The 27172-nt window shown below is 38.9% G+C and overlaps 2 protein-coding genes across 2 annotated transcripts in view; both read right to left on the bottom strand.

Moving 5' to 3' along the window:
- The window catches only part of GCNT4 (glucosaminyl (N-acetyl) transferase 4), a 34718-nt gene extending 20939 nt beyond the window's left edge, over positions 1 to 13779 (bottom strand). Inside the window, exon 1 of the mRNA XM_064438323.1 lies at positions 13708 to 13779. The gene's annotated coding sequence lies outside the window, so the exon portion shown is untranslated. The remainder of the gene's footprint in view (positions 1 to 13707) is intronic.
- A 4672-nt stretch (positions 13780 to 18451) lies between these two features.
- On the bottom strand, positions 18452 to 23610 carry LOC135310598 (ankyrin repeat domain-containing protein 31-like). Its single transcript, XM_064438722.1, has 3 exons — positions 23606 to 23610; positions 20632 to 21685; positions 18452 to 18748 (listed from the first exon to the last, which is right to left on the bottom strand). The coding sequence occupies exons 1-3, from the start codon at positions 23608 to 23610 to the stop codon at positions 18452 to 18454; spliced, it is 1356 nt and encodes a 451-aa protein (XP_064294792.1).
- Positions 23611 to 27172: the final 3562 nt, after the last annotated feature.

The raw sequence follows: 27172 nt of genomic DNA, 5'->3' as shown, positions 1-27172 counted from the left end.
GATGTGTGTGCACGGGCATGTGTGCGGCACGGCACCCCATGACGTGGAGGAAAAAGGAGGGGCCGCCGCCCGCCCCGCAGACCTGGCGGGCAGTAGGGGGAGGGAGGAGCAGCGGGGTCCCCGGGAGCGGAGCGGGGAGGAGCGGGCGCCCCTTCCCGGGAGCCGGCACCTGGTTCGGGGGGAGCCCGTCGCCCCCCTTCCCGCGGCGCGGCGCGGAGCTGCCCCGCTGCCGCCCGAGGCGGGGCAGCGGCGGGGGAAGCCCGGTTCCAGGCGGCGGCTGGGTAGAAGCTGGGGCCCGGCGGGAGCCATCTCGGGGCGACGGAGGGAGGGCGGGCGGGGAGGGGGAGCGGCGGTGCAGCCGAGGCGGGCGCGGGGCCCTCGCCCTCCCCCTCGGGGCGGCAGCGGCGGCCTCCGCTCGGCTGCGCTGGGCAAGCACCGACCTGCGAAGGGCCGGCCCGGCAGCGGCGGCTCCTACGAACGGCCAAGCTCCGGTCCGGCTTTAAACCTCTGCTGACAGAGAAATAACCTGCCCTTGCAGTGGGATATTGCCGTTCCCCACCGACTTCCAGGCAAAGGCCAGCGTTTTAAAGCCAGGCTGAGCTGCTGGGCTCCGCTCCCCGCGGGCCTGCGCTCGGGTTCGGTGGGGAATGCGGAGGACGCCGCCAGAGCGGAGGGCAGCTGCCCGCTCCCGCAGCGCAGACCCCGCAGCGGGGCACGGCTGTGACAGCTCGGCCGAAGGCTGCTCGTTGCTTAAGCCTCTGTAGCCGAGTTACGCGTAGCCGTACGCCTGAGCTCCTTCCCCAGCAACCTAAGTGAAGCCAGAGGGACACAGCTGCTGGACGACTCACCTGCGGGTTACCCTGCTGTAATAATACTGGTGCAAGTGGTAAAACTTTCTTCTGGAGATGAAGCCAAAGCCTTAGTAGCAACACCTACCCCCGACCCCAAAAACATAAATATATATATATATATGAAAAACTTCAGAGTTCTTTGAATCCTATTCCATCTTTGAAATGTTTCGCTCCCCTCCTGTGTCACGTTTAAGCGCCTTTTCTTGATATGCCCAGAAGCTTAATTGTTCAAATTGCAGATCATATGTATGATTTCCTAGCTGACCGGTTACTTGACTACTGCTGACCAGAAAAAGGGCCTGAATCTCATACATGCGGTTGCTCGCTCTCTTGATCATTTTAAACAGGGTGGTTTTCTCCCGTCAACATTAAGGTTTGAAAACCAGAAAAAAAGGTCTTCGCCTTTTTGTCATGACAAGACGCTCACCAACTGCAACTGCTCTAAGAATTTATCAAAAATTCCTATAGAAACATCGTTCTGGTATCCCTTGTGCCTCCCCCCTTCCTTAGTTGTACTTCCACCCCCAAAAACCCAAGGTGTATTTGCACCTTACGGTACTTTAAACACCTTTCCGTAGCTGACCTTCATTCCCATGTTTCTCCTACCTGAACTGCTCTGGCTGGTTATAGCGCAGCTTTGCCTGGAAAGAAGGCGCGAAGGTTTGTGCTGCTCCTCTGCCTAGAATGAATTCAGCTCTACCCGCATCTGTGTCTGTCTGTCTTTTCTCTTTTCCCCTTGCCTTCCCCTGCTTGTACCTTCTCTCAACCTCTGGCCTGTGTTATTCTGGACGTCAGCTTACCACGCTGGTCCTTGCTGGCCTCAAAATCTGTGAATCTTGTGTGGTATTCCTGCCTACTAGCTGCTTATCTTCCTTCTCACTCTTTTGTTTTGTGCCTCACATTCTTCCTCACCGGTATTAATCTTCCCACTGATTTTTCAGCTCCACCTTGGCAATAAATAAATAAATAATCTGTGGAAATAGGAATCCGAATTCGTGGCTTTTGTTCACTGCATCATCTCTTTCTCCTCTTATTCTCCATCTGAATATTAACAGCAGGCAGAACGCCAGGGGGTTGTATTCTTTGCATTTTATGTCCTTTTTACTTTAGCCTGCACCGCACAAAATCTGTGCTAACTCCCAGCCTAGGAGTGGAGAAGGGGTTTACTCAATAAAAGAACTGAATCATGAAAGGAGCAGCAGGGGCTGGGAGGACTAACCATTGCTGTTTGCCACGTGTGAGCAGAAGCTTCGTTACTCTGCTGTAGTTAGCATCATCGCTAGCCACTTTGAACTGTGATAACAAGTTATATTTTCATGCAAAAGTACAGTTAGAAAGCACAAACTTAAATGGAGAAAACAAAACACCCTATTCATGACGGTATGACTTTTTGCCATCTCCTAATGGGTCTTGACATTAAGAAAAAGATTCCAGTAGGGATAACAGGGAAAATTCAGAGCCATAAGAAGATTTGGGAAGCAGAATCCTACCTTTGTTATTCATATTAAAATGTATGTTGTCAAGCTAACACCTTTGTCAAGATGCTTATATACAGCAAAAATATTGAAAAAAAAAAACAAACCCTGGTAGCTTACTCTTACATGTAGCTTCAGTAAGAGACGGCAGTTTTCATGTAACACTTTACATTTTTACCCCTTTGGCCAGGTTGAATCAATCAGGTGTTTTGTCACTGTATCTTAGGGCTGCCTGAAGTCATGTAATCATGTTAATATAATGGATTAAAGGAATTACTGTCAAGTCCTCCCAGTTTTTATACACTAATTTTATTAGATATCTTGTAACAAAGAAAAAATGTCAAACAAACGTGTAAGTAATTCAGTAGCCATTTTAACAGTGAAAAGTCCTTCACTTTTCAGTGAAAGTGTAGTATTTGAATAAACGTTTCCTTTAAACCTATATGCTTTCAGGCTTGTTTTGCTGCAGCAGCTGTGAACCTGCTCCATTTTCTTTCTGTGTGGAAAGTGACCTTTACTAAATACCTGTCACTCAGTAGCCTTTAACTTTTTTGACCTCTGGGCAGTTTGCATTTCTTTATCCTTACAGCCCATCAGGCTACAATTGCTCATGCATCCTAGGGCACAGTATTAGCTCTCTGCACATCAGACCCCTCTCTCTTGCGCAAACCACCTTCTGTTTAAGACACTAATCAAATCTCTGCAGAACAGCTCTTTGCACTCAGAATAGCTAGCTGAGGTTGTTATATATTGACGGGAGGTATTTCTCATCCCATTCACTGGAGGTACAAGTAGCAGGTGTTATTATTTAATGTCTTGTTACAATCCAGAGAATGAAAGAGCAAGAATGCCATTTGAATGCAGATAACTTTCATGACAGTCAAATGTGCGACTGAGGCAGATTCACACATTGTAAAATTAAAATAAATACGAATCCTCAAGAGATCGGGGTGAATATCTAAGATTTGTTAGATTGAAAAATTCGTGTTCCACAAACAAGCTAACTGCATCTCTTACCATACGCCAGCACATTTTCTGCCTACCAGAAAGATTGGCTGGAACAAGAATGGAATTTCCCTCAGCACTTCCAATGGCTAAGATTCTGCTTTTAACCTCTCACAGCACCCACTCCCTTCTTAAATATTTGTATATATCCACACCATGTAAAGCAAAGCTGCCGGTGATTTTCAAAGCTGCCCACCTTGATTTTTCGCCTAACCTAACATCTTACACAAACACGTGCAGCCACTTCTGATAGTGTTTCCACGTTTAGATGTGGGAAGTGACTATCAGCGTTGACACCTGCCTGGTTCTGTGCAGGCCCATCAAGCACAGGCAGCCACTGAAATCAGCGGCATTTCATACAAAGTTATCAACCTGGAATATAACTCACAATAAGCACTACTGTATAACAGTCCTCGTCCGCTTCCCCATTTCTTAAACGTACAGCACAAAACTAAATATTGACAGTTATCCTCACCTGCCACAAAGTAATCCCCAACATTGTTTACCCAAACAATCTTTCAGTCCATTCCAAGTGCTGGACAAATGATTTATCAAAATGACAGTAACAAAGCACTTAGATCTAAAACCTCAAATATTTACTTTTAAGTAACAATGAAGAAAAGAATGTTACCACTCCAGAAGTCTTTAGAATCCAAAATCTTCACATCCTTTGTAGAAATTCCAGTGCTTTTCCATTACATGGCATGGTAGAAACTCCTCTTTACATGCCATTACTATCTCACTGAACTGGAGAAAATGCGTCAGACTTTCTACTGAGTTGAATTGGACAGAAGAGGCTGTTGAAAATGAAAAGACATTATTACAGAATGTATATTAGAGTAGTAGAAAGCAATCACTGGCACTATTACCTAAAGAGGTGTTAACAGCTCATTAGAACCATATAAGCATTAGAGATCCCCAGGAATCTGTAATGTGTCCTAGGAATCTTGTAGGTAAGACCCTGGCCACCTTATCAGTATCTCTCACTTGCACCCAGCCTTCAGTGAGACAAGGGCAGTACTACACTTTGTGGTGCTTGGGGTGAGAAGTCAACCACCCTGGCCATTTCCAATTATATAACAGGAAAATGCCATTGTTCTTCAGCACTGCTGGAATTTCATGTATTAAGTCCACGAAGGAGTAAGTTTAGCGTACTTCTTCAAAATGAAACAATCCCTCTCACTAGGAATGCCCTTCCTACAGCCCTGAAAGGACTATATAAAAAGGAAGGCAAATACCTGTATACAAGAAATTGCAGGACTGGACAATGGGTACTTGCAATATTTACATATCTGCTGGGCTGAAGCAAGCATTGCAGTGCATAAAGCCAAGGCACTTGCCTCAGCGTGGGAGAAGCTGAACCTTTAGTTTTCACTGTTAAGATCAGTAACAAGGTAACACTAAAGATCCAGCAGTAAGAAATGCTACAAAGATTTCTTCTCGATAACAGCACAGACTCCAAAAGGAACTCGAAATGTAGTTTTCAGAGCTTTTGTTCAACTTTTGTCCACACTTTCTCCCCTCAGTACTCTTGCACAAAATACCAGAACTGCTGACCTGCCACAACCAGCCCAACACAGGAACTGCCAGTGAGGGCAGAACTGTCACATGTAGGAGATGTTATCAAGAGAGGGAGGGCTGTCATGAAAGTAGGGGTGGCCTCTGTTTAAAAAAAAAAACCACCAACAACAAAAAACAAAACAAAACTAAAGAAACCAAACACAAAACCCCAAACCAAATTAAAAACAAAACAAAAACCAAAACCAAAGAAAAAACAGTGTTTGGACACCACTCAAGTGTCTTGAGAAGCAAAACAGGATTGGTAATTCAGGATGATTAGATCAGTTAAGATAAAATCTTGTCAAAATGCAGAGGAAACATGTTTGAAGTGACACCAGTTGGTCATTTAGCTTGCACTTATTTCTGGGCGCCGTGTGCCATCCCAAGAGTTTGTCTTTCTCTGTTACTAGAGTTTTCCAGTTGTGTCACCTACACTTATTCCAAAATGCAAAATACATTCACTGAACTAACACCATTGGTAGGTCCCAATGCTAAAACACTCTGTGTATCTTGTAGGTATTAGACCATTTAACTCCATGTCTTGGTGAGGAGTTCCCTGCCATTTCCTGATTTCCAGGAGCTCACCACCCTTATGTGTGAGGATGTGTATTGTTCCACACCCATGTATGAGGATGTATATTGTTCCACAGCAAAACTTCTGACTCCAGTGACAACCGGATTGCATTCCATATCTTACCCTCTCAGCGCATCTTCAGTACGCTCGTGCCGTTACACAGCACATAATAGAACAAAAAGCATGATCCGATGTGTAGGAGATATTTACGTATCTTGGACTATAATAAAGGTGAGCAGGCTTAATACAAGTACCACCCAAGAAGTTATATCACAACACTCCTCACAGACTCTTTTACCACTTATGAAGCAGCAGTCAGTCACACCAGAAGAAGGCAACCTATACACTCACCAAGAAGTGATGTTTCAAAGGGCATACACAGGAATGCTTGGATGGGAAGTGAAGCGATAGTTTTAAGGACACCTTCAGGTTAAAATTATCTTAAAAGTAAGTCTGGGAATTTTTTTTGTAAAATAGACTGGCAGAAACTGAGCTGAAGACACTGTCATTAACACTGAGACTATAGGCATGACATGACAGGCATCACTTCTACCTGTTTTGATTTGTTGAAATGAGCTTTTTCATTCTGAAATGTCCACATTTTGTATGTAAGTACAGGAAAATTTGTTGTCAAAGTCTGAAGTTCATTTAACATCCCATTTTGAGACATCATAATTGGAGAAAAGACATTCCTTTCTTACTTTGGAAATGCTCCTCTAAGGACTCTCATTGCAGTATCCTAACTTATTTACTAAAAATTCTCAACTCAAATTTGGAAGTGTAATAAAGATATGACCAAATAAATCTCTTGAAATAACTTTTTTTTCAGCAGTTGACAGCTTGCTTTGTTGATTTCTTTGGGTCAAATTAATGTTTTACCTATCAGATTAAGATTTTGTAGGTTTAATATGAGCATTCTACCATAAATACAACTTTACCTGAGTGAATAATTAAAATCTCTACTCTCTCCACTTTTCAGTAATTTCAGATAACAGTCGACAGTTACCAAAAGCATGGTAATTTATACATCCCAAAGCCGTCTTCCTCAGTTCTGACCCTGAAGCTCTTTGGTAACAAAGTTACTACATCCATAGGCAATATTTTTTTTTCCCCAGTAGGGATGGATCAGTATTTGAACATTTAGTCCCTGTGTTTCTCCCTTCATAGTCTGACACAGCCGACTAATGTCCTCCCCATTTCCATTTTTCTTTCTCAGTTCTTTTTCCCTTTTCTCTCTCCTCTTGCTTACTATTATTTTAAATCTTTTAATACCCACTTTGATGTTTCCTTTCTCCCTTTTGCTGCCTGTTAACTCTCATCCTTGCAAAAGACCAGCAGCTTATGGGCTGTAAGCAGTGGAGAAAGGCTCCCATGTGGCTATTCAAAACTCATCTTAGCACCTCGGGTACAGAAGAAAGCTTAGTAAGGTAAGAGGCACACAGGCAGGGCCTTTTTCTGCTTTCCTACCCTGGCTGCCCTGCTAGGTGCTCTCAGTTTTCTGCCATCTTCATGAACTACAAGGTGAAGTATTGATCAGTAACAATATCAGAATGAACTTTTTTGCCATAAACCTGGGGGAAACACATTGCCTCTTGGTACATTTTCCATACTGCTTGCCAATAGCATTTCTGTCTTTGCTGGCATCTATGTTAGCCTTACAGTTTTGAAACCATTCTAAATGTGTTTCAACTTGCATTTCCATTTTGTTACAGCTTTACAAGACCTTGTCTCTGTAGCAGACAAGAACCTGAAAATTGTATCTAAGGAGAATTCCCTTTAGTGTCGCAACTATATAAATGTCAGACCAGAATCATCCAGTTGCATAAAGGTTAGTCACTGAAGATTGCCACTTCCGTGTAGAGTCACCGTTCTCTGATTATTAAAATAGCCCCTGAAACATCAGTTTTTAAAATTGGCTATCCCACCAGATCCTCCTTGTTTTTTCCAAGCAAAAAAGTGCTGGAACTATCCAGATACGGTTAATCATTTTATAACTATTTTACTTGTGTAATTTATTTGTAAAAGGAATTCAAATGCTATTTGAGTCAATTTACAAATGTCATTAAATTCAGCTTCAGTACTTCTGTAGAACAGGTATCAATTATTATCACATCTGAGGGAAACCTGAACTGATTTGCAGTATCTGTGATGAAGTCACAGGACATGTTATTCTTCTGACTCAAATGGATTCGGTTCAGTGCGGCTAGTCTAGACACAGGCTACAGATGCATAAGGGAAGAGAAGATCTAAGAACAACACACTTAAAGGTGACAGCATTTGATCTGGAGTGCCACAAGGGAGTTTTTAGAACAAAAATCTGTCTTAAGAGCTTTCAAGTTTCTTGGGCCTTGCCCACACTCCTCTCAAGAACTTAGAGAAGACAGTCACAATCCAGGGGTGACATTGTCCATTCCAACCAAGTAAGGTCTAGAAATGACAGCCAGTGCCTTGCATAAGCAACATTTTTTTATTCTCTGACTCATTGAAAGGCTGATACTGAACCGAGGCACATGAATTCTGTCCAAGCTAGTAGCAATTTTGAAAATAACTTTTCTTTCAGCTGATCAAGACTGTCTGTGGATAGATTATCATTATACGACTAGGCCTTTCTCTGACAAAATTTGATGCTTCCCTGGTAATTTTTTTTTCTTTCCCCACCTTCAAAATGCCTTTGCTTTTCTCCAGATCTCTCTACAGTTTTTGATTCACTTCACATGATATAGTTCTTTATTCTTTTTTTTCCTCCTGTGAATGCTGGAGTCCAAGGTCTCTGCCTTTACAAACTGGTCAGTAAGACATACTAGGCCAGTCAGGCACCTGAAATTAAGGTGTTGATCCCCTAAATGATATAGGCCAGCAGAGATTTTAGCTAATTGCTTTGTGATCCTCTGTGTCGACCCCCATCCCAGTTTTGAAAGTCCTTTTTCCTGAAGAATTAATTTATCAAGTGATCCTAAATCATGCATGCTGCATTTTTTGCATTGGTAGCTACAATACTTTGAAAAAAACTCGAAGGCTAATAAAAACATTTTATATTAGGTAGCTAGAATCATTCTTCTTTCTTGTGGCCTTTCTTGTTACACTAAATATCTGGATGGAATAAGGACTTACAGGCATGATTAAAGATCAAGAATTCATGCCTTTTATTCTAAAGCATCAGTTTGAAGGTTTCTGCTGAAATCTCTTTAATGATTTTATGTTTCATGCTGCAGGAAGTATTGTTTCAGCAACACAGACCTTAAGAAGTTATACTTTTTCAAGAAATACAGTTAATAGTAAATATTTCTAAGTGTTTGTAAATGTACAATATTAATATTAATAATATTTTATAGCTTAATATCTTATATTCATAATACTTTATAGCTTTCTTGCAAGCATAGCCTAGATAAGTGATATAAACACAATATATTAGTCTCCATTAAAACTTTTGCCTAAATCATAATCTTATCCAGTAACTGTTTTTTCTCTTCTCCTAGATACATTGGGTATATGCCTGTTAGCCAGTAACAAATACTTTATAAGATACAATATATTCTGAATTATTATTCTTCAGGGTCCTTGGAATGGTATATTAAGATATTTTAGGTTTTTTGTTTAGCAATGTGGGGAACTCAGAACCTCCGATCTATTACAGAAATCCATCAATGTTACAATAACCTATCAGGGAAACAAAAGAACAATTTATATCTCAGTGGCTCTTACCTTCCTTAGTTTAGCTGTAACATGATTTTTTCCTCAAACGGTGAGAAAGGTATAATTGACATATATGCAAATACCAATCAGGAAATGTATATAGCCTCCCACAAAAGAATCTATATTCCAGACTGAATTTATAGAGAAATAATGTATAAAAAAATAAATACTTTTAAAATAAAACATAATGGCTGATTCCATTTTTCTCACAAATATATTTTTATACAGATGTCCAGATGGCCTTTCAGTTTCTGGATTAAGTCAATCACTCTATTTAAATATCAAATTACCTAGTTCAACCACAAGAAATGCATTCACTAGTACCCTTTATTAAAAGGCACCAAGATTGCTTTAAAATGATTCCTAGGGGACTATTTCTTGGTATGACTAGCAGGGTGCAGGTTCCAACCATACATTTCTTTCTTTTAAAACTTAATATTGTATACTTCATTATATAATGATTCACTTGTATACTCATTTGGAAGGAAAATACATGGGTCTCTAAAATTATTTCTAACCATTTTAGAAAACCTGAATTTAGTGTGCTAAGATAGTGGGTAAGAAGCAGTTCCAGGACCAACCTTGGATAATTAAAACCAGAACACTTTAAAGTTCTTGCTGTTCATAGCATACTGAGATGCAGATTGGAAAAAACTGAAGACAAAGCATAAATCAAGTTTCAGCTCATGTCTGCACATCTATTTGACAGAAAAACCAATATCTCATGCTTTTTCATGCACTGGCAAAATCTACAGGAGCTGTGGCTCATTTGGTGGGTTTTATGTACAGCCTCAGAACAACTTCTAGAGCCTTCTCCTACACTATAGTCATGTGGGTGACTTAAAGGCTGACTCGTTTTGTTTAGAAGCTTTGTCCCACCTTTGTTAAAAGTCACTCCTGAAACAAATGAGATAGCATGCTATAATCTAACCGCTCACCAAGATCATCAGGTAGTCTCCTAAATGCTTTCATTTGACATTACCAGAGTGTGGTGTCAAATAAGTCTGTCTTCTCTCTGTTTCAAGCAACACAGTAGCTGAAGCCACTGCCTCTTGAAGCTTACTGTTTATCACATTGCCTTTCATTTATTGCTTTCATAAGTAAGATAAGAAAACATGGATGTGTTCTAGGAAGACTATTTACACAGTTCTGTTTGTCAGTTTTCTCACAGTCTCCATGGGACCACCAAAGCAGATGAAAACATCATACTGCAGCTGACAAATCAAGAATATGGGTCACTTATCAAAGGATTTCTTTCACAACTTGTTTCAGAAAGTAAAAAAGCCAGAAAGCCAGTGGATAAAGCTCTTGATTAGAAGCCAGTTTACTTACTTTTAGCCAGGCTTCTTAAAGGAAACAAAGTTTCTGTATGCAACAAAAAGAGCCAATGGTCACATGTTTTAACAAGCAAGATTCCAACTAGATATATGGGGAACAAAATTCATCATGAGCATGGTTAAGTACACAAATATGTGGTGCAGAAATGTTGTGGAGTGTCCACCCTTGAAAATATTCAGAATTTGATTGAACAAGGCACTGAGCAACCTTATCTAACTTGGTAGTCCTAACAGCAGGTTGGACTAGAGACCTCCAGAGGCCCCACCTAACCTACATTAGTCTATGGTTCTGTGTAATCACGCTGTCACCTTGTTACTTCTGAAGTGGTTTGCCAGTTTCAGAAAAACCTGACTGGCAGATAAGAAATACGGACATTAAATTCTTAGAATTGGCTTCTATGGGAGGTAGTCTTTGAGCACGGCTTCTTTTTTTTAATTTATTTTTGGCATCCTAAAAAGTGAATTTTGTTTGGCTTTTGCTGGCCACATACCTCAAGTCTGAGTCAGTCACGTGACATTCTACCTTCTGCCTTGCTGGCAGTCAAATAAGAGCAGGTATAGGTTTTTGGAAAGGAAGAGTATGCAGACGGAGAAAGTCTATACCTTCAGTTATGGTATGCAAAGTTACTGGAAAACATAGCTTTGTAAATTCTGCTGACAGAACTATGTGCTTCTTTGTAAAGTATGTGGTTACCTAGAGTAAGTCCAACCTTTCAAGTCATGTCATTTTGTTAAAAAACATAAATAAAACTAAACTTGGGGTTCTCAGTTTACATCTTGACCTTTGAATCACTGAACAACGTTCATAATCTTTTCCAGCTTTCCTCCAAAAACATGAAGATAGGAATAGTGGAGTTTTCCAGTTGTTTCTGACATAATTGTCTGAGCCTAAGCAAAATCTGAGGCTCTGAACTGGAGCACTACGCAGCACAACGTATATTGCAAGCTTTCAAGAATGGGTAACATTTCTTTGCACTATAATTACATGGAGCTTTAAATATACTGCAGGAAAAATATACTACAATGGGCTAGATTTGTTGTTTGGACTAACAATGAAGTAATATCTTCAACCAGCTCAAAAATGCGTATGAGAACCCTCTTCTGAGGAGTTTACAATTTAAAGACTAATGGAAGATTCTTGCAAATATGCACATGTAATATTTACTAGTAGCCCAATTTTACACCTATCTAGGAGGTACTGAAATACGTAATAGCTTGGGTGCGTTCTACTGGAGCAATTAGTTTGGATTTAAATATCCTGTGAAGTCAGCAGTTTCAGCATCACAACTTTGTACTGGCACACATTACATGAAGATAAGATTGGCTAGCAAGAAAACTGAAATTAATTACTCCTATCATTTTCCAGGACTACCAAAGTCCAGAAAGCAAACTAGTTGAAAGCCAATTTATGCGGCTGAGCTTTAATTCAGAATTTATTTAGTGTGAAATAAATCAGCCATGGCATTGTGTATCTGACTGGTTCTTTGGAAACAAATGTAGGGGGCAAACAAATACACCAAATCCATCTATGGGCTATGAAGCTTCTCATGGCACTTCCAAAGTTTCATGTAAGAGACTCAATGAAATACTCACCCTGAGACACTTGTTTTAAAAGGCATTTCCTTCTTAAGTAGGAGTTTGATTTTCATAGTTCACTTTCAGAAATATTTTTGGTCAGACTATGAAACCTGAAAAGCCTTTCTTCAGAACTGGATGCAAAAGGTTTGGGTTCTATAAGGTAGAGATGTGGAAACTGGGCTGGTTGTTAAATTTTTTAAAGGTTATACCGCATGTTAAGCAGTTTCTTCCTTCAGTTAGAGGGTAATTGTAGTAGATATAAACAAAAATATATATATGGAACAACATTTCTATACATTTCCAACTTCTTAATTTTTATTGTCTTATGAATGTTTAATTTTGCATAATCTCCACACCTGTTAGCGGTTACCTTTGGCTACAAAATGACTCTACACTCTTACTGTAAGTTTCCAGACACGACTGAGCACTCAGGTAATAGGGTGGCAAGGACGATACATGCTACAAGACCATTATGTTGGTAAGCAGAACTACAACTGGTAACTATATTTGAGAAAACACAAACGTGGCTGTTCAGTTTTTCAGCTGAGAAACATTAACTCCTACAAGCCATAACCTGTAACACTTTTCAAATCATATCAAAGAGCAGTAAAACCTGGGGGTTTTGATACATAAATGTGAACACAATCTACTACACAATCTATTTTTTGTGACTTTAAAGCTTAACTTCCTCCAAATATTCTGCCCTGGCATTTAAGATACTAAGTCTGTTTCCTTCTATTAAAAAAAAAAAAAAAGGAAGCGGGAAAACAAAGCATTTTCTGCAGAGGATTCTCAGCTATAGGGTTTACTTAATCCTTTGCACAATAGCTGCAGGGCCTATGAACAGATTTACAGAACAATAAAGAACTGCTTTATTGTGTGGATACACTTGGCACTAATTAGGCACTTCTCCTCTGATTTGCTTCTGTCGCCCACAGCAAACCTGATTCAGCACCGTTACTCACTTCAGTGTAAAGTGTTACCTGACATTGGGCACAGTACGGGTTAGAGCTGACCACTCTGATTTTGCACCGTGGTCAATCAGGGTCATCCCTCTGTGGTGTAATCAAAACGTGGTAGAGGCAAAAACATTAGGTCGAAGTGCAGTAAGCACTGTTCAAATTGTATGAAAACTATGGGGAGGGTTTAATATGCAATCAACATAAAAATGTAACACTGTAGACACAAAGTTACAAGCTCAGTCAACTCCACAAAGATCAGAGCATCTTCGGGAACATTTACACTTTTGAATTAGAGATGAGATTATTCAGCAATGCTTTTGTAACATAATCCTCCATCTACATCCAGAAGACATTTGTCTATGCTATTATTTTGTGGAAACATTTAACTGAGTACCTCAAATAATATGGAGTTATTTTGCTAACTACATCAAAATAACAAAATGTTTCTAACTTGGACGCAGGAGAGTCAAACATACCGAGCTCTGAAAAACTTAATTATTGAGTCATTTAGATCAATCCAACCCATCAGCAGAGTCGTCATTTTCCCCCAGCACTCTCTCCCTCCCCCACACAAATCAATTCCATGTCACCTACTTTCTTTTTCCTTTTGTATCTGTTGCATAGCCCTTGCACCCACCATTAGGTTTTTTCGGCAGTTAAAAAAAATCTTACTTGTAAATTCCCTGGTAATGGCTGCTTCTCTTTCAGCACATAGCAATGTTTTGACAACTTCTGTCTGTGGCAAGGACGGGGGTTTTGGCTGCATACTGCTCAGATGAGAGGTCCCACAAGGCTGAGCAAAAGAGAAAGTACCAGGACTCTTCTGATGGTGCTGGTTGTGGTGGTTGTGGTCCCTCGTGGTAAAATTCTTTCCTGAGAGCATAAAAAAACCAAGACAACTTTGTTCTAAGGACAAACAGTATCATTTAACACCAAGAGTTTAATGGTTTAAAATAGAAAGAGCAATTAAGCTTTTTATTTTTCTTGAAGGTAAATGCTGAAATTTTCACTTAGCCTTACATCACCTAACACATGTAAGTGCAGACTTTCCTCTGCTCCTTTACCAGCCAAGCTGTAGCCACTGTAAGATGATTGAGGCATTCTCTTTTTTTAAAACATATGTTCTCCTTGGCAAAATTACATTAGATGCCACGCAAATTTAACGTGAAGAGTAGCGTACTAAATATTTGTTTCACTGCTTGTCTCAGGAAAACAAACATATGATATCACATATGATCACAGCAAACTATTCTCATTTGCTTTCATGCAACCTTGTTGAGCTCAGCTGCTCATTTTATGCTAGATACCTGGAGCAACAGTAATATAAAGCTTCTGAAACAGCTCCCAAGGTTCAGCCACTAAGAAATCATCTGTATTCCCTTGAAAATACTCTATAGTCTTTCATAACTAAAGGTGAGCAGGAGTTGTTCTAATCTTTACAGGTGGCTAATCGTTATTAAAGACAGTAAGGGATTTCCAGAGCACAAGAACTGCAGTAGTCATGCCGTTTTCCAAAGACCATATTCCTAAAATAGCAATATGCAAAATAAATGTACATATCATCCTCACTGTAACAACTGGATATGCTTTTATTTTAAAGCGCTTTGCTGGAATTTCTATGTGACATATCTAACACCGACATCTGCTCTGCAACTGACATCTGCTCCTGAATCCTTGATATTATTGGTCATTTTTAGTAAACATTACATCACCATTACATGTATCAGAAAGCACAGAGGAATAAATTCCAAGCCATATAGTCACTGTTTCTTCTGCTTTCCTACATAAAGGTAGTCTAAAAGTACTGTTTATTTTCTTAATATTCAGTTCTCACTCAGACCTGAATATAGCAATTCCCGCTTTCTGCTAGCGTGATCTTAGAAGAGATGAAAGGCTCAGAGTCAAAGAAGGGACATAATGTGAAATTTAGTTAGGATTTAGATGACTAATTCAAAACATTGCAATCTTTAAAGCTTCTGTTAAATACCTGCATTGGTCTGGCGCTGCTTTACTTCATGGGCTCTTCAAGTTTTTTACATTTACATTCCTCAGGTACCTAAAATTCTGCTGCTATGCAAATCTAGAAGCACCTTAGTCTCAACCAGGCTGAAAAGTTGGGACATTTCTTACCCTGGAAGCCACAGAAAATCAATTCTTTCACCTGTCTTGCCTAGGGAACTTCATTTGGTAGAAACTCTCAGGTCATGCTCCCTAAATTGTGCTCTATACAAAGTTCAGTGGTAGCTGCTTCTTTGTCTTAAAAGATGGCTAGATACAGCCACTGCCTGTATAATTTTCTTTCCACTTCGCCATCCTCTTCACACAGTAGCTCAATGAAGACTGAGCTAAGATATGGGAAGCTGGAAGGAGTGTGGGGAGAGATATTTAAAATAATAGCATTCTCCTCCAAAAATGCTCAAATTATCAGGCCCCAGTCGTCTTTTTTAACAATAGTCTGGGATGAATAGACAAAAATTCAATTCATTAATGCAGAAAGAAAAGAAGAATATTGATTCTTTACAAAGGCAGGATAAAATTCAACTATAAAGTACACACAGGCTGTAAGTATATTAGAAAGATAAAAGAGTGCCTGGGAATGTCCTCAGGCAAGCAGCACAGAATAGCTCACATCCACACCAGCAAAGCTTCCCGTGCTTTCCAGCAGGCTTGCTGCAGGCAAAATGCCGGTCAGGAACAGCCCTTGGAACAAGTTAACTGCTGGAAACCATGGACTGGAAACCATTTGGGAGCTGCCCAATGCCTGCAACTGTTCTCACAATACAACACGGCAGGTTAATCCTCTTCTGGAACGATTTAAGGCACTGTTTAATTTGCTACTATAGATATGGCCATATAATATCTGAAATGGAAATGAAACAGAGAACACTTTGGCTTTCCCTCTCTCCTAGGGCTAATGGTTAGGCATTACTGTGATCTTAATTTACACGTGACAAAAAACTGCTTTAAATACTCTTTCCCAAATTACCCTGAGCTATTTGGGAAAAATGGGGAAAAAAACACTGATCTTCAGGCTGATTTCTGTTTGCCCACAGTATTTTTTGAATAAATGGATTTCTCTGTTTGAGAAGTTACGATGTTTATCATAGATTTTCCACAAGAGGAATAATTTACAAGAACTAGTGAAATATTCAAAAGCCTATTAAAAAGTTAGGAGACTAAATCTATTTTTAAGTCACTTACATCTGGTATAAACTTAAGTTACTGAAGCAGGGCAATGTAAACTCATCATCTGGATGCTCTTAGACTGAAGCAAATACCAGCAGAACATGTTTCCTGAATACCAGATTAGTTACTTTAAATTATTACCTTTTAATTTACTTTTAGCATGTTAAGAACAGACCAAGCCTGGTATCCCAGTTCACGTGAGGTGCAGTGTCTCATCAAATTAACAGAACCAATCACAAAAGCTCAGAGGCTTTTCAGACTCCAAGTGCAATTTGCTGCTCCCAGGGTTTCCCTGGGAATGCATTATTTACCAAAATTAGGCTGAATTTCTTAAGTCTGCTAGGCAGTTCTGAAAAAATTGTTCAATGTCATTTTGTCATATCAATGCACTCTGTTTCTTATGACTGTTTATTTTCAGAGAATAAATATCCCCATAGTTATTACCGTTGCTTGTGCATACTGGGATTTCCACCAACACACATTATTTAATGTGATTTTAAGATGTAAATGCAATTAAAACTTAAGCTAGTGTATCTGATTTGCCAACAGAATAAAAAACTATTAAATTAGCTTACTAAAAATTTTACTTTATATATTGAATATTTTTAATGTATAACATCACATAAATATTTTTTACATAGCAACGAAGTCATTAGCAATTATTCTCTTAACACAACCAATTTATGGAAGAAAAGAAAGGTAGCTCTTTAGAGATCATGTGTAAGTTCTGGCACTATTTTTCAAGCCCAAGACCTGTGATAAGCATGTAGCCCAGAAAAAAATCAGAAAGCAATAGAGTAATTTTTAAATTTAAGCTCTTCAAAAATCAGTTTCTGCTGCTTTCAGTCACAGTGAATATTAGGTTTTAAGTGGTACATACCCAAGGGCTCTCTTTCTTGTGATGGTAATTCCAGGCCACTAGAAACTGACACCTCTTCAACAAGAAATTTTGACAACTGTGTCCCAAGATACGTAACCTGTACAAACAAATCTAAATGGATAACTGGTCACTTTTAATTAGTGTTTTTTCTGATAAGTATAAAAATTTCATTTTTCTTACAAAACTGAGTTTATGCACATAACAGTCTCACCTGTGTCTGTCAAGATAAAGCAGAAATTCTGCTCATTTGAATTCTAAATGAAAAAAAGCATAATACAACCATCTGCAAAGCCCTCTAAACTCTGCCAGTATTTTTGTAACATTCGTACTTGACACCCTGACATTTCAATAAGCTTGCTCCTTTTTCTACTAACTACATTTCAGATTTTTCTGTCAGTCTCTTAATCGTCTTTAAAGCTACTCTTTCAAAGCACTGACAGTTTACAGAGTGGGCATTCCACATTCTCTCTACACTTGTGACTAGTTCATCACTGTACAGCTACAGCTGTGTAGCTCTTTCTTTGCTGCTTATTCATTAGGAGTATGAAGACTTTAAAATTTAGACTTGTAACCTCTTTTGCTTTAAGAATAGTAAGGAGATCCATATTAGTGAAATTTGTTATTGCCATTTATCATTGCTATTTTGGGGAGTAAAATCAGGCCTACCTTATTCCACACATACTTCCATGTCACAGAAATATCACTTCCTAGTAGGTCTTTAACCCACTGAACTGGATTTTGAAGTATTTGTCTCTTACTGGTTCTGATCGTGCCATCATTTAAGAGCGTGGCTTTATGACTAAATTCCTAAAAAAGATAAATTAAGAAATAATTTTCAACTCATAAATTAGCAAATCTGCATTAACATCCTTAAAACATGAAAGAGTGCTGAAGAACATTATAGCTGAAAAGTTGCAGCTAATCCTGTTTTTCTCTGAAAAAAAGTTAAAGTATTTAATGTCACTATCATAAACTGTGGTATGTAAAATAAGAGGATTTATTCCACCAGAATAAGATGTTTTGGCCACACAGACACAACTGTCAGAGGACACGCGTGTGGTTAAACAATCAGAGTAAGAGAATGATCCACCAGCAATTATTGACCTTCCTCCTACCATATCCACTGGCTTGGGGTGTTTTTAAGAACCTAAATTAAGATGTTTAACCCAAATATTTTGAGGAACACTCAATCCAGTTTACATTTTCATAGCTTAGGTCTACAGCATTCAAAAACTGCATTCTGCCTGCCCAAAGCTAACCTTAAGTAAGGACTATGTACTAGTGTGGTGGTGCAGCCCCCCTGGGCCACTCTGGAATCCCAGGATAAGGCCTATCTTCCTGTTATCTTGGTCATAATGACTTGGGCACCAGGCAATCTCTGTCCACACCTGGGCTATCTTCTGCCTGATTTGTGTACCAGAATTGTGGCCAGAATGTAAAATATTGACCAAAGACAATCATCTCGACCCTACAACTAGCAACATAGAGGGAGACCTTTTGAGCAATCTGGGACCGCAGCGGGCTATGTGACCCAGTATCTCCCCCTGGGCTGGGGCGCCTCTCAGGACAGATTTCGCGATTACTCACATCTGTTGATGATTTTGGAGGACTCAAAGGCCTGATTTCGCAAGGCTCACTGGCCACATGCTGATGAACACCAGCACACAAAAGTGAGTAATTTATGAAACTCACAAAAAGGGAAATTTCATTCACTGGTTAACTTGGGGGGGTGAGGGGGAAGGGGGGTGGGGGCTCTATGTGTGTATATGTGCAATTTGACTATATCTGTATCTATATGTATTATCCCATGTCACATAAACCATTGACCAAGTCTGACACTAAGATTGGACCTAGCCACACCTAGACTCATCTCTGAAAGGAGTCTGGAATGCAAGGGGGGCTCTTCTGAACCTTGTGACACAATAGGAGGGTCCTCTTTATCCCCTGCATCCATGATCTCTCTGTGAAACATTCTAATTCCAGCATAACTGAATTCTCCTTTGTGCACATCCCCTAAGTAAGTAATAGAGTGAACCTTGCCATTCTCACATCTTTAAGTAAGTTGCTATGTTGATTGTAAAAAATTCCATCAAATTGCTGTCTTAAATTGCCTGATACTGTTAAGAATTATACAACCTAATACTGAGATCTATCTCAAAAATATTAACAAATCTTAGATTGCTAACCAAAGCCATGTAATAAATCATATTCCTGACAATTTGGTGTAGTCAGCCACGTCCACAGATCTGTATTTGCAACTTGCTGTATGTTATTATCCAGTACATCTCTATAATGATAAAGAAGGAAACTTTACTCATCATCTCCTCTTTGCAATGCAATAGACACTGGCTTCTGAGCTTCAATCTCTATAGCACTGTCTTTCAAGACATGGATGAGTGTCATTTTCATTACAGTAAAAATCACTGACTTCTCTACATTCCAGACATTAACATTTTTAATAGAGAGTTATAATTCCTTAAGATCCACATGCATCAAGCTGGTATCACAGATAACAGTCTTGAGAAATTATAGTAAGTATACTGAATTCTTCATCCTTCCATTTAGTAATCTTGAGGTTCAGAGGAATATTACATGTCCTTTAAAGAAAAGAAGCATGTGTATATACCTATTACATGGCCCAACATAGACGCCTCTGACTTACTCACGCTGCCTTATGTTACAAAACACAAGACTACATGAAATGGCCACTCTCAGCAAAACAGCATTCCTAAGCAGATTATAGGTGCAGAAAAAGGAGTCTTTTCTACATTAACTACACCTGGTGAGCTGGCTGAAAAGAACCTTTCATGTTTTAATCAATATGTTGCCCTGGAAATTAACTAGCTTGCAGCTGGGAATTCAGTCAATAATTCCATCATTTGCTCAATACCAAGCCAGTCCTCTAGCAGCTGCCTTGCAAATGTGCTCTGTATTTGGAGGCACAGGGAAATTCTTTTGTATTAAAAAAAAGAGGTGGGGGTGGTTTGGGTTGTTTGTGGTTTGCTTTTGTTTTGTTTTGTTTCTCAAATATGGTGCATACCAGACTGTAACATATAGAACCAGCTGGCATGTAAGCAAGTAATTTTGCATATATTCCTGTCTGTCACAGCACTATGAAATCCTTGATGTCACATTTAGTTGAGGGTCTTGAGAGTTCTAAGAATCACATTAGGTCATAAAAACCTTAACGTTCCCGCTCCTTCCAGTATGAAAATCAGGTATTACACAATGTAGACCAATGATTCCACTCTGGTTCTAGCAACAGGAAATATTAACAAACTGAAAATGCAAAGTTATGCACAAATTTTACATAGGCAGTATTCTGGGTGTTAAAATTATGAGCTGAAAATTGACATCGTCCATTGCATTTTCCTGTAAAAGTCATAAAAGATTATCTGTAAACAATGAACAAAAAATTTCAATACTAAGTGCTGAAGATGCAGACTAAACCATGAGAACTGCTATTCCCCCATTTTAGTGGGGTTTTTCATTATATGCTAATATTAACATTATTGTATCTCAACAATTACCTGCAGTTTGAATTCTAAAACATTTTCTCCTGGCTTAATCCTTCCCAACTCAAGTAGATCTATCAACTGAAGCTTTTTCCTACTTTTTCTTCTATACTTCACTTGTTTTTGTTCACATTCTTGGTTACTACAGCTCTGGGAAGATTTCTCACTGAAGTTTACTGGATAATCTGCATTTGAAGTAAGATTTGTAAGCACCGAGTTGGCATTCAGTGAGTTCTCACTACTCTGAAGGACCATTTGCTGTAGAGTATCAGGGAAGTTATCTCTACGTGTTGACAAAATTACTTGCTGCTGCTGCTGATGCTGGAAAGCTTCTTTCTTATTTACATGTCTGAGTAGATCCTCATCTGTAAGAACCTGCTGGCGGTCACTGCCTGGTTGACAGTCATTGACGGCAGTGCTTTGGGGTTCTACAATGTTTAATGCATTGGTCACAAAAGTGGGATTTAGAGACTTGTTTCCTTGTTCTGTGATTGGTATAAAATCAATGTCTTTTTGCTGTGAGCACTTTGTTTTAGCAGTGGAAACAGTAGACTCTGAAGGCAATGTCACCACTTGTACAGCATTTGTCAGCCTTGACATGTTGTTGAAAGGATATTCTCTTACCCTGTTTTCGGATGCCAAAGCATGATCAGAAGCCTCTTTGCTTCTAATTGCTTCTTTATTTGCTCCTGTCTCACCCAAGCAGATGTGTGGATGTTGGCTGCATTCCTGAGCTGAAAATCCATTTTCTAAAGAGAGATCTGCTTCTACTGTGTTCCCATTAGGCATGCTGGCACCAAGCCTCATACTAAATGTAACTACATCAGGACATATGATTTCATCAGCAGTTAAACTTTGTCTCTTATCATTTCCACAGGAAATAACTAAGGTTGATATTTGCTTCTCTGAACATAATACACTGAATGTTTGCTTTGTTTTTCTGTAATTTTGTATTTTCTGGACTAATTCTTCTTGGTTTTGGGCAATAGTCAACAGACTCTTTTGCCTAGAAGCAAGGTTAACTAATTGTTTCCTGAGTGCTCCTTTTTTAAAAGATTCCACTGAAGCCCTATTGAAAATTAAAAAAAAAGTAATAATAAGGACACCACAGATACTGTAAACACAAAATAAAAACAGTTGAATAGACATAACCCATTAAGAACAGGAATATGTTTCAGAGGACTCTGCCAACACCTAAAATTTGAACCACCTTTTTATCATGTATAAAGCTTATAGTACAAGTCCCAGGCTTATGCAGAATCCCATCTAGAAGTAGGATGCAAAGCATCAAAACTTCAGTAATAGTCCTGACCTCCTATACCACCCTTAATTAATAGCATAAAAACTGGGTCTGTATTGTCACTGGCTGCTCTTTTATCACCACAAATCACAATAGTTCATTGAGTTCAGTGCCTCTGATTTCAGAATCAGGGGACACTATCAGAAATTTTTTACGGTGTACACAACAAAATATTTTGTAAAGCCACAACTGTAATAATACCACACGACCATTAAGAAAAGAGGACAGAGCAGTTTATGATGTTGTATGCTAGTTTTGGAATTCTTCTCCCTTCTTCAGACCCTGTTTCTAAGCTGAGCTGGTATCCCTATGAGACTCCTTCCCTAGAGGACTTTACCTTCTTCCTGATGGAAAGGAATTCCTTATTGTACCCACTTTCTTTAGCAGAGGAGCCACCAGCCCAGCATAATACTCTTTTCTCCTAATTCCCCCTCACGGGACAAGTGATTGCACTACCACTCTGGCACCATCCTGGGAAGACAGAGGAGTACCACAAGGTGTGGGAAAAGGAATAGCAGCATGGTTTGCTTTTAACTCCACCCACAGCAGAGGTGCCATGCAAGTAACACCATCCCAGTCTCAGAAGAGACTTTTGAAAGGGTCAGGACAGAGGTACAGCATGAAGAGTTGATGCAGAACAAGGACAACCAAACCACAGTGTGACAGTGTTGGTGTCTGTACTGTAATATTGCTTGCTATCACATATTTAGAATCCATGATATGATAAACGTATCAGCATACATTTCATCACTGATATGAGTAAGCCTTGACAACTATGGAGTCCTACACCGCCCAGTGAGCCTCCACACACTTTTGTAGCAGTGTTTCTTCAGGGAAGTTTTGTTGCTTTATTGCTATACAGGCACAGAAGAAGCTGCAACTGAAGGCGCAAAGATAATGTGACTAAAATGACAAAGGCAAAGTAACTTACAGTCACTAACAAAAATTATGCTTCTTTTTGCTCATTTTTCTTAGGTGAGAGATACATCTTAATATCTTCAAAGGAAAAGCTAGAAATGGAAAAGTGTTAGTAGTATCTCTCCCTGGGCCAATTAACTGGACAACAGAAAGATGGAAAATGTGATGATGCCTCCTGATCTTCTGTACATTTATGTATCGTGTTACAAAAGCTTATATGCTAATTAGTTAAAACTAAAATGTTCACCATATAAATAATAAAAAGGAAATTTAATGTAATTTGGCATGTAGCTCATTACTGTTGATGGATAGCTGTTGCATTAGCTGCAGGGTATCTGCAATACCCAGAAATATTCATCACTTTGCTCTGGAACACAGTTTCACTCTCAGTATTAGAAGGAAGGTAAGTTTGTGTAGATACTAATTTTACTGTTCTTGTTCCTGAATTCAGTCACTAGTTTGTTCACAATGATTATTTAGAACCCTAACTTCTCTTTACACAAAACTGTACCTTTTTTTTTTTGTTTAATTATCTGTGTAATCTGTGTATCTTACATTTTATAGCTGGCAAGATGGTCTGTTATTGAAATGTTTCAGTCTCTTTGCTCAACCAGACTATATGTTTTGTGATGGAACTGTATGAAAGCTGTACATTGTTGTTTTTACATGACCAAATGAATACTGCTCGCACAAACAATATGTAGACATCCTCATCAGATGGCCTAGAAGCATCCATTGAACATGATGCTACGTTGTTAGCTGAGCACTCACCACATGACCAACATTCAGGTAGTCCCTCTTAGAAGGTAGTAGAAAGAGGCCTTGTGACAGCTAGCAGTAGGAAGCTGACAATTCATATAGTCCACGCTCACACTAAGGTTAGCGCTCCCAGCTCACATTTGAGGCTTCCTCACAAAAAAAGGAATGTCTGCAAGCATGCTTCAAGCTATTGCTCTAAAGGGCTCTTCTGAGGTGTTGGTTGAACAATCCCAACCTAGGGGTGCTAAAGAAACAAAAACAGAGGCAGGGACGCTAAAAGTAGTGTCTGAGCTGCAACTGCTTTCCTTCATGATGCTGCAAAAGTAATCTAATTGCGCAGTACCTCCATTTCCTAATTTCTGCTTAGGCATTTCTCCATACCTTTTGTATGTTCACTACCTAATTCCAATGCTCACTGTGTTCACAGTAACTGATTAGTATGTGTTAGCTAAACACTAAGCTCCTCCTTGATGTAAACTCTCACTGGAGGTAACTGAAGCCAATATGGACCATGCTTCTGCAAAATCTGAATGAAAACCACATAGTTTTATTTTCACCCTACTGTATGCTAACCTTTTAACAACCTCTATCACTAGTGCTATAAAGAATAGCTTCCTATAAATACAATCCTTGTATTGTACTTACCTGTATTTTTTAGCAAGGGTATCCCTTTCTGTTTTTTGTTTCGCCAGCATTTCATTCAAAGTATCTTGCATCTGAGACAGCCTTTGGATATATACATCTGTCCGATATTTTGAGGTAAACAAAATTATGATGGCAATAAGCAGTAGAAAATAATTATAGTAATATGATTTTTAATGTAGCAAATACACAGCCAAAGAGACTAATAGCTCTTTACAAGTAAAGTACTTTTAATAAAATTCTTCACAGAAAGAATTTAATACAAGTTTAACTTAAAAGGCAATAGCCCAAGTACTGGAAAATTTTGAAGTGCAAGTGCCTCGTCTAGCAAATTACTAAGACAACAGGATAGATTAAAGAACTGTCCTATGGATGATAAGCACTGAAACTTTTTAAGTTCTTTGAGTTGCAAGGAGCTAAGTAACATGACAATTATATGTGAGGCTACTTGCAGAAGTTACACTGTCTTAAGAAGGTAGCTAAAATCTTTACGTTTGAAGTATTATAAAATAGTTTAATGAGCTTAGCCCGTTCCAAGTTACATATAATGGTAAAAGCATATGTATCATAGTTTTACATAGTTTCAAATCCATATTATAAAATAAAATTAATTATAAGTTGTCCCTTTTTGCTAGCTATATTTTTATAAAATAAGAAGAGCAATTATAAATTCTTCTTTATATGCCCTGTCTCTTAGCCATGTAACATAAGGGAGAAGTGAGAAGTAATAACCAGCGGATACCACTGGATTAATAAGATAGACATGTAATCTAATTCCTCTAATTCTAAACCAGGAAATACATGCTTTCCCTAATCAGGAAAAATGGGAAAGTACAGGATTAAAAATGGCATTTATAAAATGTTTTCCCAAACCTGTTTCATAGTATCTACCAGTATTTACTTACTTATTAAAATAGAAAAATATTAAAATATTGCTTTTATTAAGACAGCTGAATAGGGATTTTGAATTTATTATTTACAGTAGGTTGTATTACATGCAAACACCTTGGTGATTTTATTCTATCTTATGAGTTTGTCAATCTACCTCTACCTTCTTGTTCAGCCTTGTACCTCCTCAAAAGTAATAACTATGATTTAGTTTAAGAGGTGCTGGATTATTAATGCTTTTGTCAGTAGTGGTAACGGATCACCATGTTGATTTCTCTCATACCCCTAAACAGGAAAAGTCTGATAGTTTTATTTTGCTCATTAATGCAATTGCACTGATCTCTGTCTATATGCTTCTGCCTATTGTATCATTTACCTGTTTGTCAAACATTTTTCAAAAAACATACTGATTTTAATTAACAGTTCATAGGCTATACATTTGAGTTGGAAGCTATAAATCTGCATAATTCCATATTTCACTTTCATTTTAAAGGGATATATTTGACTATTTCAAATATAATATGAAAACTCTACCCTATATTCAGGAAAACAAATTTTAACCCCCCCCTTTCTTTCTGTCAGGAAGCAAAGCTGTTTCATGGGCATGAGCTGCTCCAAAGTAAACAGCCCTGCATAGATGGCAAGGGCAGCTGGGGAGAGAGACTTTGGTCAAACCTGTTCCTGCAGCAAGCTTTGCTACTTGAACAGTCACAGCACAGACACAATAGGCTCAAACTGCTACACAGCACCAGTATTGTGATCTCCTAGGAAGCCAGTGTCACTTAGTACGCTCTTGAGATTTATCTGAACTGAAATCTGATAGTCTAAGAAAAATTACACCTCTGGGCACCAGCATTTCTGAAACTGCCCATCATCCACAGTGTCTGCCTTAAAGATTTCCCTCATAAATTATTTTAGGCTCCTGAAACTCCAGCCACACTAGAATGAAAATGCTGCATCTGTTGCTTTACATACAGACGTAGCTGTTCTTGATCATGGAGGGGCTCATGGACTTGTAACTGAATAATGTTGCCAAAACTGTGCATTCTTATCTGATGATCCCTTTTTATATGATTGGGTTGACTTGAAACACAAGCCTCCAAGTGGCATACTTCCCTTTTTTATTATCATATTCATTCCTAGTAAACTAGAGTACTTCAGGAAGTGCACTTACCTGGGAGCTGTTATTAAAATCTTATTCTGTGAAGCTGTATTTTCCAGAGGAGATATTCAAATACATTACATGCAATACTATTGTGAAAACAATTATATTACCAAAGATACTTACCCCCCAACAAAAAGTGAAAAGACTTGAATTTACATCTACCTGCATCTTTGGAAGTTCTCAATTCAAATATCAACAGTTCTTTTTGCTTCTTTTCTGTATCTTGTATGGCAGCAACATAATCCTGTCAACAAACACAGAAGGGGTAGCAAGAAGTAGAGCCAAGCGCACCGTATAAAACACAGGCCATGATGTATGGCCTTCAGGATAAGTATTGGTGGACTCAGCCATTCCAGGCAGTGAATTACTGTGTAAAGGCAATGGGGGCACTGGTAGGATAGACATACATAGTGGCAAGGGTGTGCTCTACAAGGGCCTGTCACAGCCTAGTTTTGCCCAGGCATTCAAACTAGTCCATGCTCAGAGGCCCGCCTCTGAGGGCACTGCAGGAATTAGACAGTGAATTTTGCCATGACAGCATCACCTAGACAATGTAGACATAGGATACAAATACCAGCAAGGGCTCTCCTAACATACAACTTGTGGAAAAATATTTCTGGCTGTTTAAGATTAAACAATTTCTAAATACCTTCATTATCATGAAGAAAAATCATTATTCTTTCAGAGACCCATTTTGGAAATTTTATTAAAAGCCTCAAGACTCATGACCTTTTTTCTGTTCTTGCAGGCAATAAGAAATGTATATAAGTATTGACTACTGTTTGCACAAAAAATGTAAGCCCACAGGTATCATGAACAGAGAGAAGAAGTGATAATATACACACTTATCTACTGTAAACCACAGCTTATATACTGTAAGCCTC

This window comes from Phalacrocorax carbo, chromosome Z, assembly GCF_963921805.1.
Source record: "Phalacrocorax carbo chromosome Z, bPhaCar2.1, whole genome shotgun sequence".
NCBI lineage: Eukaryota > Metazoa > Chordata > Aves > Suliformes > Phalacrocoracidae > Phalacrocorax > Phalacrocorax carbo.
Note: the sequence above shows the minus strand (reverse complement) of the source record. Positions and strands in the feature narration are given on the sequence as shown.

What these genes read in the sequence shown, in the direction of transcription:
- LOC135310598 (XM_064438722.1), bottom strand. An exon ending in TTTTAGAATTCAAACTGCAG is followed by an intron (nt 18,749 to 20,631) that starts GTAATTGTTGAG and finishes GGTGTTCATCAG; the next exon opens with CATGTGGCCAGTGAGCCTTG.